The following is a 12,109-nucleotide window of genomic DNA, read 5'->3' on the forward strand; positions in this document are numbered from 1 at the left end:
GGATCCTCCTAACCTAGATAAAACTAAGTGCTACTGTACGCGTTGTGTAACCGCCAAGCTAAAAAGGGCAAACAGATGAAACAGACAATGAATCAAAAGGATACTGAGGTGGTGTTCAATAATTTTTATTCTTTGTTCTGTTTGCCACAAAGGTCTTACAGGATTCCTCAAAGAAAACAGAGCATCTCAAATTAATGAACAAATGAAAACGAATGGAAGCCTTAGTGATGCATGTAGCTGAGGACTCCATTCATGAACATTTACCCTAAGGGTAAAGAAGACCCAGCGAGCACTGGATGGCTTGTGGCTGTGCTCTTTTATTGCCCTGCATCTATGCTCAGAGAAGCCTCATGCAAGCAGGACTGAACACCTGGCTGCAGCAGAGGACTAATGCTAGAGCCACGCAGCTAGTAGGCAGGAACCCTAACGCTGCCCCCTCCCCCCCAAAAATGACATTGACACTTCATCTCAAATGATGTGTAATCAACAGGACTAGAAGAAAAAAAAAAAAACTGTATTAGAAAGCTGCTTTCTTTGACCTGTCAATAATCTATTGTAAGAAAAACCTCTTAACTAAAAGGAGCCAAAGTTATGTTTCAATGAAACAAAGAAGTCTAACATTAATCCTTGGCTGTTTACGTGACAGATGGCAACCTTTGGCAGAAGAACCCCTTGTTTTTTTTCTTCTTCCTCCTGACAGTTGTAAACTAAAAAAAGCATATAAATACATTTCATTAGAGCAACTCTGGCAGCGTTCACAACTTAAAGAGCGAGTTAATTCTAGCCTTCCAGTGGCCACAACTCCAACGGAAAATAGGATTGAGGCTAACTTAAATAACTTGGGTGTGCAGCCTTTCCGAGATGAGTGGGTGCTGTGTTGCTTTGCTCAGTCTGCCGAGCAGACAGGACTTGTAACAAATACACCGTTTTCGGGTCAGAGATCTTATTCTGACCGCGCGGCCACACGCTGACCTGAAAATAGGTCACCAGATACGCGCCTCGCCAACATAAACCTGAGGAGCGATACGTGCTGAACTCCTCCTTCTTTGTGAGAAAGTGGGGGAGTGAAGTTTGAAGGTGCTCTCCTCAAAGTCATCCCACTGCCACCGCAGGGTGGAGGGAGGGACGGGCTGAGGTGTTGTAGGTGCTTCGAAGGGGTGGAAGGGTGCTGTTGCAACCCTCCATGAATTCCTCTCCCCCCAAAAGTGGTCTCCACCAGTCCTCTCACAGGACAGGGGAGGGTGATGCATAGTGCAGAGATGTGACACGACATTCACTCAATGTTCTGTCAGACGGGACTGGGGAGGAGGGCGAGGGGATTTCAGATTCAAACAGGAGCTAGTAGAGTGCTTTGCTTCCTAAAATCCATTCTGCAGAATGGATGACTATTTGCTTAGCTGGGCCTGCACTGTACTTGTCCCTCTGAGCTGTCTTCATCGTCTGAACCATCTGGACCGACACCGCGCAGGCCTGTGATGCGATAGCCCATGTTAAGCAGCATGACCTCCAGCGGATCCGCGTTCATGCGCCGCTGATTAGCCTGAGCAGCTCCCTCCATGTCTTCCACCACACGCCCGTTTTCGCTGTCTGTCTGCAGTATTTAAAAAGAAAAAAAACAAAAGAAGTGATCAAATATAATTCCAACAGCATGACACATCTTTTTAATGAATGCCATCTCCTTAACACACTCCCAAAGCATGTCAAGACCAAGTCTGCACATAGAGGAGTTTCCTCTGTTTACCTCTGGCCTGGGGTTCCATAACCGAACGACAGGGTCGATACCGCTAGTAGCCAGGAAGCAGTAGCTGGGGTGTGGCTGTAGGCAGTTGACTATGGACTCATCCCCCTGCAGGATCCTCACAAGATTGGTTGTTTCTTTTTCCCAGATAAAGAAAGAGCCATCATCTGAGCCGCTTACAATATACTGACCTTTGCTGTGGAGAAAAAGAATCCATTCAGACCTGCCTGATGAGCCATGTTCCTGGGACACAAACCTTTTACAGGGAATTTAAATATTTACTCGGAAAATTGTGCAATCGTTTTACATTGAACTTCTTTCATAGAATGTCAACTTCACTGCGCAGATGTGTACAGTACTGAGAACAGCTGAGGTGAAGGTTAAGCAACAGCAGCGTGCCATTTTCTACCATCACTCAGCATACAGTACCTCCTTTGGCCCATGGTATCAAAAACCAGTCTCATTAAGCTGTTAGAACTGCGCTCACTAATCAAACACATCATAAAGATTTGTGTTTATTTAAAAGGTAAACTAAATGAGCCACAGCGTGAGTTGGTGTTGATTAGAATATATTCTGACTGTTACAACGTCATGGGAAGTAGACGATTTAGTCACACTTTTGAACGGCAAAAACAAACAACTGCTTCATAGGCCAACATCTAAAAGTACGAACGACTCTAAAGAAACTAAACAACTTGTTTAGATTGAGGTACTGTTGATTGTGTAAAACTAATAGAACAAAATTATGTTAAAAAAAAAAAAAAAGGCCAAATAGTAATCAAACAAAGAAGCTGTTAATCAGCCCCCAAAAGCTGCTCACACATGCTAAAAATATGGCTGAGATTCCACAGCTTTGTAATAAAGAACACTTTACTCCTGTGCAGCTACTTTCAAAGCTGTTTGAGCATTTTGCTGCAAAAGAGGTTTGACTAGTTACTGAGTGCAAGGGTGTTAATGTGTTATTAAAGGCTCGGCTTTATTTATAATCGCTTGAGCACAGTGTGTCATTTAGATAAAGATCACGTTACATTTCAGAGCTCACGACTGCCCCCTAGTGATGACACAGCAGCCTGGCAACGAGATTAACCCACCTTCCAAAAAAGTTGGCTTCTTTGATGTCAGTGGTGGTGTTACAGTGACCGCAGTATCTGTGTTTGTAGTCAAAGCTGCGCTCTCTCAGCTCCAGCTCATCTTCAGGAATGGACTCTTTCCGACTGAACGAGTGGAATCGGATGGAGCTGTTGGCCTTTTTGTCTTCTGCAGTTAAAGAAAAAACTTTTTTTTTTTTACTGTAATTAACACAGATTTTAAAACTAAAATATACACAAAGAAACGACACGTGTACTACAAAGCAGGTTTTTTTAGTGAGCATACAATCATGGTAAATAATGGCAATTATCCAATGAAGTGTGATATAAATGTTTTTTTCAAGATCTGTGTAAATTCTCTGAGAGTTACTGAAAATTAGCTAAGAGGTATTTCTTTCTTTCCCACCTGATTCTGACTTGGAGTAAAGAGCAGCCTTGATGTCTTTATCTAAGGCATCACAGGCACTGCTGTGCGCCTGCTCTGGAAACTTCCCTTTGAAATCGTCCAGACACTCCAGAGCCTCAGCCACATATTTTAGCTCAAACAGACACCGTGCCAGCCTGAAATGTGCTTTCAGATGACCGGGGTTTAGACTCAGAGCCTTCAGACAGTCCCTGAGGGCATCATAATGGTCTCCATCCCTAAGAATCACATAGAAAAACATAAAGACTCAGGGTTTCCAAAGGTTTTAGAATAAAAAAAAAAAAGAAGCATCATTCCTCTGCACTAAAGCAACGCCGCGTACCACTTGCGTTTCATATAGGCCGCAGCTCTGTTCCCGTACAACATGGCGTTGCTGCTCGCCTGATGAATGCCTAAACTGTACAGCTGGATGGCCTGTGTCCACTGCTGCCGTGCAAAAGCATCATTAGCTTGTTGTTTTATCTTCTCCAGGTGAGGAGGGAGGTCATTAGAACTGAAAGACAAAAGGGAAAAGCAGATATTTTGACATAAATTCAAATGTATAACCTCAGTCAATAGACGTGTAGTGGAAAGAGCCGACGTTTACCTAGACTGCATTTTGCTCCCAGTAAAGCGAATGTGGCCAGCTGGCAGGTGAATTCCATTGGAGACGCCATTTGTCGTCTTTCCATTCTGCACATCTCCTGGAAAGCGAGAGATTCAATAATCGGCATTCTTCACGTACTTTGGAGTTAGTGTGAAACTCAGTGTTTATTATCTACCTGTTGACGATTGGCATTTCTTTGGAAGCAAGAATGTATATGGCCTCTGTTTGAATGTCAAGTCAAACAGATACACCTGCAAGAACCATAAAGAGATAGTAAAAGGATCCCATAAGAATGCCACTGCCATTCTCACATGGTTCCCTCTCTGTTTGGTGATGCATTACCTGTTCCCCGCCCATGTTAACAAGCAGCTCGGTGCCATCAGGACTGAAAGTAACATAGGTGGCAACCAGGACCCTCAGGCGGTTATTGTAGTCAGGGAGTTTCACCGGCAGGTGACCTGAAACATTCAGTCAGATGGTAATGGTATTAAACCACAGTCCAGAATATAAATGCACCCATTAAAAGAATTTGATTCCAGACAATTTATCTGTATACACACCTGCAACATAATACTGCCCAGCTCCATCTGGGATGGGCTTCTGCCTTTCACAGAATGTGTGCACAGCTGCCGATGTGCTTTGACTCAAAGATTTCCTGTGTGAGGAACAAAAAAAAAAAGTTCGGAACTTCCTTGTCAAAACTTGGAACGCACCACAGAGTAACTACAAAGCGCTTTATTTGACAGTTTGCCGAGTACTCACTACCACAGAATAGCATGAAAAAGCCAAACTCACCTGTAGTTGTGTATCATCCTGATGTCGTACAGACGTACAAAAGGCCCATTGGCTCCCACAGCCAGGTAGTTGTTGTCCCGTGGGTTAACAGCTAAACATTTGGCCTCGACGAGCTGACCACAGAACTCTGTGAGATCAATCAGCACCTCCGAGTGTTTACTGTTCTCCCTCAGGTCGTATTGTCTGCAGTGAACAAGGACAACATGCACATATTACCTTGGCAAAGCCACCCACTACCAAGTCTAAGGAGCTTGGAAAGAAAAGCGTCTGGACTTCTTTAAGTTGCTTGAAGACGTTTCACCTCCCATCCGAGAAGTTTTTAAAAAGTGGTTTTTACACCATTACAAAGATTTTTTTTTTTCTTCACAGTAGGTACTAAGCTAAAAAAGAAAAGCAGAAACAAACAAGATTGATCCACACAACACACTCATTGTCCCACATATTTCTAACACTGACCCCAAGTGACCGTAAACAGCTACAACATGTAGATGTGGGTCTACAAACCTGCAGGCTACAAATGCACCAACATGCTGTGAGCTTTGATCACACTGCAGATTAAGGCTGGGCAATATGGCCAAAAATATTTATCACGATATATATTTGAAAATTTGCGATAACGATATAACTGAAGATATAATTGACGCGAGACAAAATACTTTACAACTTCACAACTTTATTAGTGGAAAAAGAACCCCCATCAATGCATTTTGACTTAAACAAGCAGAGGTTTTTATGTGCATTAAAGCTATATAAAAATTTAACAGTGTAAATGCAAATTCCTTGCTGACAGTTTGGCTCCACAATGAGCTCACCCGAAACCCTGGCTGATTGTGACCCACACCTGTTTTCACACCTTGGCTCATGTGATTAGGTAGAGGATCATCAGGGGGTCCTTTGTCCCTCTTTGGGGGGATACTCCCACTGGGTTTAAATCTGGAACTCTCCACCTTTTGACTCTTAGAACTGAAGAAGCTTCTCGGATGAGAGGTGAAATGTCTTCAAGCAACTTAAAGAAGTCCAGACGCTTTTCTTTCCAAGCTCCTTAGACTACGATGACCTGGATGACTGAGAACCTTCACAGACACCCACTACCAATATAACATTTGACTTTAATACATTATTGATCTCGTTGGTCTAACCTGATGATGCCGTCCTCCGCAGCACTCCAGAAGGTGTTGGGCCACATGGGTGCTGTGGCTATGCGTTTAACTCTGTTTGTATGATCAGAAAACATATGGATGGTTTCCTTCACTGTCAGGTCATGCACGTGGACTTTTGTGTCGGCTGCACCCGTTACCAAAATTCTGTCCCCGGAGTGAGGCAAGAACTGCATGGACAAATAAAAATACCAAAGTGAACTGATAAGAACTGAGATGCAACACTTTATTGGCTCATATTGGCACTGTTGACATCAGGCGACCAGCTGATTAGTAAATAAGCTGACAGAGTCCAACGATCATCTGTAGGGCATGTTCGGTTTAATAGTGTGTTTGATTCTGTACTCACTTAAAAGTACCAAATAAAGGTCGATATACTTTAAAATAGGAGGTATTTATTAATAATGAAGATCAATTTGTTACACTGCCGTTTGAAAACCTGAGCTGTAAACACTGGCACTGACCCAAAATCTTACAAACAGCGCATCCCCACTAAGTATACACACACAATGTTTGAGAAAGGCTTATCTTTGAAATAAATGGTGATATAAATGTCAATAGTCACACACAGGACATTGTTATGACATTTACAAAGACTTCTTAAGCTGAATTCATAGTCCAATGTTTTACATAGCTGTATGGCTACACAGAGAAGAGGATTATGGGAATTCAACCAACACTGAGGGTGCAGAGGCACACTTGCTGCAGTTCTCCACAAAAGCCAACAGCATGTCAGCTGATGGAGATGACACAGTGTGCAAAATGAACAGGAAAGAGAACACCAGTGGAGTTCATCACGAGTAGGAAGAAAATGAAATAAGACATCAAAAAATAAATAAATAAAATTTTATATCTCGATAGATAGATAGATAGATAGATAGATAGATAGATAGATATCTATCTATCTATCTATCTATCTATCTATCTATATATATATATATATATATATAAGAGATTTTGACTATACTGCGATAGCGCATGTTGATGATGTCATCAAGCTGCGCCTGTTTTGGCCGAAAGCGTCGCAGCGGCTGCAACCATTATCATCTGCAAATTATGCCGGGCGACAGTCATAGCAAAGAGATGAAGCACTTTTGAAATATGGGGAAAGCCAAAAACTGCGCTTCCTCCACTTCCATAACATTAATTCATTAATGCTGAATTCTCTGGCAGCTGCAAATTCCTTGCTGACAGTTTAACCAAAAGGCATTTCCAGTGGAAATTGGCCGACAGATCCTGAGCATAACATGTATAATATCCACAAAACTTAAAAAGAGGTTATACACACACAATACAGTAATATTATGTTGAAGCACAGTACGTATTACTCTGCGAGGTTCCCGACTACGGTAGCCATAATGCTCTGACAATCCATAAAGCGGTGCGGCTTCACAGCTTAGCAAAGTCGTACTAAAACATTTTTGACAGATTTTTGAGCGCCGTGTACCACATAAAATCGTTTCGGTAATAATAGTAATAACAGTGATAACGACGTGGTGTGTATCTGACGGACAAAAGCTAAACCAGTTCCACACCACTGAAGTTGCAGCATTTTTACAAACCAATTCTGGTTCATCTGTTTCATTCAACGATTCGCTTTTCCCCTTCTCATTCTCCGTCACCACCATGCTTTTTCCACCATGTGCGTATGAAAACAAAGGCACTGCGTATGCGCATTTTACCCATATTCTATCGCGATACTTCCTTTTCTTATCATTGCCTCAATTGTGCAATGACTGCAGTATTAATATGTTTCTAAGCTCAGGCACCATCCAGTTCACTGTAGAATGTGTTCTCCTTACCTTTACAGAGAATATGTTAGCTGCATGACCTGTGTGCATAGTTGTTAGCTTCTTGTGCCTGAATGGATCCCAGATGATGGCATGTTGATCATCCGAGCCTGAAGCCAGCAGACTGAGTACGAGGAAAAAATAATAACAAGTCAAAGAAGCCAAGCAGCATTTCTTTAAGGTATGCACCTTTTTTTGTTGATTTATTACATTTACACATTATATTACAGGTATTAGAACTAACTAATAAGCAGCTGGATCCGTGTTGCTAGATTCACTTTAGAATGGATGCAATATTTTTATGTTAAACTCATCCCTCCTGGTGTGCTGAAGGTGTCAGATTACGAAAGAAGCAGACTCACACCACTGATAAACATGGCGAGTGAGACTACTTTTACTAACTAGTAGACAATGTTGGGGTTGTTACTAGGAAAAAAGTAATGTATTAAACATTACTGGTTACTTTTCTTAAAATTTATGTAGTACATAAAATTACTGAAACACACTGTCACATAATTAATTACCAGGTAACTAATATAAAACTGAGGTTACAGTTCCACACACCAACACAAAACCCCACCCTAATGAGGACACAAATACAATCTTTCTTTTAGTTTTTACATATGAACACAAAGTCAACAAGACAAAACAAAGTTGAAAGGGTCTTCAAAGCTATCGCCACAGTGATTCTACTGCAAAAATACGTACAGGTAGAAATGGAGTCTGCAAGCCTGGCTACACATCACTACCTTTTAAAGTTCAGGCTTTGGCTGCTGGGTTGGGATTGCCATACAATAAACTTTGACATTATTCTGGGTTTCTTGTCTAGCTTTGTGTATAATACAGATGTTTCTGTCCTACACGCAGTTTGCATTTCATCATGGCACTCTTGTCCTTTGGTGCAATAAAAATAAAAGTAATAACCATATTTCTGCTCTTTAAAAGCATTAAAAAAAAGTTTTCTTCTTTCTAGCAGCCAGTTGCTCAGATAACTGAAGAGCCTTTGTAATTCAAGTAACAACATAACTGTAACTGTATTGTAATTAGTGAGTAACGCATTAAATTACTAAAATAAGATATAATGTGATTATATTATTACTTTGCAACACGTTAGACCCAACACTGATAGTAAAACTGCGACATTTAAAATCCAAGCAGGAAGTGAACAGGATGCAAACCTTATCTGGACAGATACAACAGAAATTCACTGTACATACAGGGTTCACAGGATTTGATCACTTACTCTCCACGTTCGTTCCACTCCAAACAGTTCACACAGCCTGTGTGGCCCTGTTGAAATAAATGACATTGAGGGTCAGACGAAGAGAACAAGAGAAAAAAAGTGTCCCAATGTGTTTACAGAAAAATATGTCATGTTATCAGTGACCTGAAGCTCAGCCTCCAGTCCAAGTCTCTTGATGAAGGGGTCAGTCACATGGTAGAACCTTTGGAAGCTTGCAGCTCTCTTATCCTAAAGACAAAAGAGCACATCTCCATCAGACTCTCCATCAGACGGGGATGATCACACTGGCTCTGGACTGTTCTTACATACCCTGATCTGCCTGTGCAGGATATCTCTGGAGATGTTGGCAGTAGTCATGGCCTCACCGCAAAACATAAATTAGGTTTCGAGGCTGGAGGTTTCCAAGGGTCAGAGATCAGGTGTCATTTACTCTTTTTTTCCTTGTGACCAAGCTGTAAAAACGCAGAATGGATTAAGGCAGAGCAGAGACTTGTTAGAAGACAGAGACCTTACACAGGTATAGCGTCAATGTCAGCTTTAAAAAGAAAAAGGAAAAAGTCGACATTAAACTCAGGCATGTGATTTATTCAGAGATTTATTGTTGCTCATCTGACATAGGCACAAAACATACCGCTAGCTAGTCTACAGATAGTATTTGCTCCCGTTACCTACAAAAGCGACTTCATTAGCTAACCAGGCTAATGTTAGCAACGTAGCTCTGGGAATACAACAACTGACAGTTTTGCAAAAAACTAACAATTATTTAAAATCTAAAGCCCCATTAGCCTACGAGAATGGTTAACGATCCGTGCACAGGGCCTTTGAGCGACCTGTCGTTCACCAAGAAGCTGGCGTTAGCGTACTGGCGTTACCTTGCTAGCTAAACAAAACATCCACTTCATATAACGTTAACATTTGCAGCGCTTTGGTGATAATTTACAACTGTTAAACAAAACTCACCGTTTCCCTCGAGCTAAGGAAGCCTCTGTCAAGAAATGTCCATTTAGTAAAAGTCACAAATTGCACTCCGTGTGACTTTGTTGACAGGATACTCGCTAATACCTTCGCAGACCTGAACACAAACCTCCTCCCACTGCACATAAGTACGTAACTTTGTTCCGCCAGCTGAAAACACACCAAACTCTTCCGGTCTGTTTGGACATCACAATAAAAGCATTCCAGAATAAAAGCATTTTCAAGTAACGTTTAATAAAGGAGCACTACAACAAAGAATGTAACATATATTTGCCAAATGTTTAAGCAATACATAGTATTATTTTGTAATTTGATGGTAATCTTGAAGGAAGAATTTGTGAATAGTGTTGTGCAGGTGAATCATGTGTAAGTAAGGATCGTGACTTTGAAAATAGGGATGGTTTACACGAGGTAGTGAGACCTGCTATGATGCTGTGATGTGTGGTTTGGAGATGGTGACACTAACAAAAAGACAGAAGGTGGCGCTGGAGGTGGCAGAGTTAAGGATGTTAACGTTTTCATTGGGAGAGACCAGGATGGGCAGGATTAAAAAACAATTTGGAGGCAAAGTTAGAGAGGCAAGGCTCAGATGGTTAGCAGAAGAGGGATAGTGGGATGTTGAATATAAATCCCCAGAGGAGGTTATAGATGTAGTGAAGGTGGTCACGCAGAAGGTCAGGCTAACAGAGGAGGATGCTGGGGGTAGGGTGAGATGGAGCCAGATGGTCTGCTGTGACGACCCTTAAAGGCAGCATCAAAAAAGAAGATTTTGTAAATGAATGAGTGAAAACAATAAGAGTAATTTTATGTATTTCACACAGTGAATGAGGAAGGAGAGTTTCCTTATGTAAAAAAGCAGTCAAATTAAGAGGGCAGGCAGAGTTTGTAAGTGACCAACCAGACCTATGTGTTTATGAGTGGAACAGTCTGAGTTCAATTAAAACAACCTGGGATATTTACAACCCACTGAGTGATAAAGTATCTGACTTTGTGAATTATGGTATGAATACAAACAATACAAACTCTCTCATATATATATATATATATATATATATATATATATATATATATATATATATATATATATATATATATATATATATATATACATATATATATATATATATATATATAATTATTATTATTATTTGGCTTTATTTTATTTTTAGGTCTGTCTTTTCTGAACTACTTTTAAAAAAAGATAATAGTTTCAACTTTTAGTTTTTCTTTAACAGTAAGATTGTTAAACCTGAATCTCATTGCATGTGTTTTTACAACCCTTAAATAAAGATGCAGCAAAGTAGTAAGTTTAATATTCAGATATTAGAGTTCTTCAGAAACTTTCGAAACTCTAAAAGAACATAAAAGTCATCCGCTGTAATAATAGTGTCTTTAAAGTTTGTAATGATTACTTGTGCTTTTTCAGGGGTCAGTAATACTCGATTCTGCTCTACTCTACAATACTATGGTTCTTTTTTCAGTTCTTACCAAACTTGGCTCAAAAAATGGAAGTGAAAGTGTGACATATGCTGAGTTTGTTTGTTGCTTTGTTGCAGGAAGTTGAGAAACTGACATTTGTAATACTCAACATCTGCCATCATAGGGTAACGTGTGCTGCAAATCAGGATTTTCTTTTTGAAATTTGACACTTGAGAAATCAGAGTTTTGGCATGATTGTCAGCTGACAATTTCATGTGCTAGCAGTATGTGGTATAGTATATTATTCTTACTTTTGTATCTATAGTACTGTGCAAATGTTTTAGCCAGGTGAGGAAAAAATGCTGGAAACAAAGAATGCTTTCAAAAATGGAAGTGTTAATCATTTATTTTCCTTCTGTCTCTTAATGTAATCCCAGACACACTTGATGATGTTGAGATCAGGGCTCTGTTGGGGCTATACCATCACTTCCAGTACTTCTTGCTCTTCTTCACGCTGAAGATAGTTCTTAATGACTTTGGTTGTATGTTTGGGGTCATTGTCTTGCTGCAGAATACATTTGGGGCCAATAAACAATCATTTATATTTCTGAAAGCATTTTTTTGTTTACAGCAATTTTCACATCTGCCTAAAACCTTTGCACAGTAGTGTATATAAAAAAGAAATAATAATAATAATAATAATATCAATAAGGTCACCAGAACTGCTTTCAACTACTGAAAAATTAAATAAATAAATAAAATAAAACATAAGAACATTTTTATATCAAACTGACTCTGACAGATTGCTCTATGCATTCATGTCAAGCAGGTTAATCATTAACACTCTGTTAATCAGATTATCCAAAGGATCATTGGATTGAGCCACTACCAGAG

At 40.3% G+C, this 12,109-nt stretch overlaps 1 protein-coding gene across 1 annotated transcript; it reads right to left on the reverse strand.

The window, feature by feature from the left end:
* Positions 1-109: 109 nt before the first annotated feature.
* wdtc1 (WD and tetratricopeptide repeats 1) lies at positions 110-9,946 on the reverse strand. The gene is made up of 16 exons (XM_084943557.1): positions 9,782-9,946; positions 9,131-9,273; positions 8,966-9,049; positions 8,822-8,868; positions 7,591-7,702; positions 5,771-5,958; positions 4,632-4,814; positions 4,397-4,491; positions 4,179-4,294; positions 4,012-4,087; positions 3,837-3,933; positions 3,573-3,743; positions 3,233-3,468; positions 2,830-2,995; positions 1,742-1,934; positions 110-1,591 (listed from the first exon to the last, which is right to left on the reverse strand). Exons 2-16 carry the CDS (start codon positions 9,194-9,196, stop codon positions 1,394-1,396), a joined length of 2,028 nt encoding a protein of 675 aa, XP_084799683.1. The 5' UTR covers positions 9,197-9,273; positions 9,782-9,946; the 3' UTR covers positions 110-1,393.
* Between the last annotated feature and the right edge of the window lie 2,163 nt (positions 9,947-12,109).

Source organism: Perissodus microlepis, chromosome 11 (genome assembly GCF_051167445.1).
Source record: "Perissodus microlepis isolate ML-2025 ecotype Zambia chromosome 11, ASM5116744v1, whole genome shotgun sequence".
In the NCBI taxonomy this organism is placed as follows: Eukaryota; Metazoa; Chordata; class Actinopteri; order Cichliformes; family Cichlidae; genus Perissodus; species Perissodus microlepis.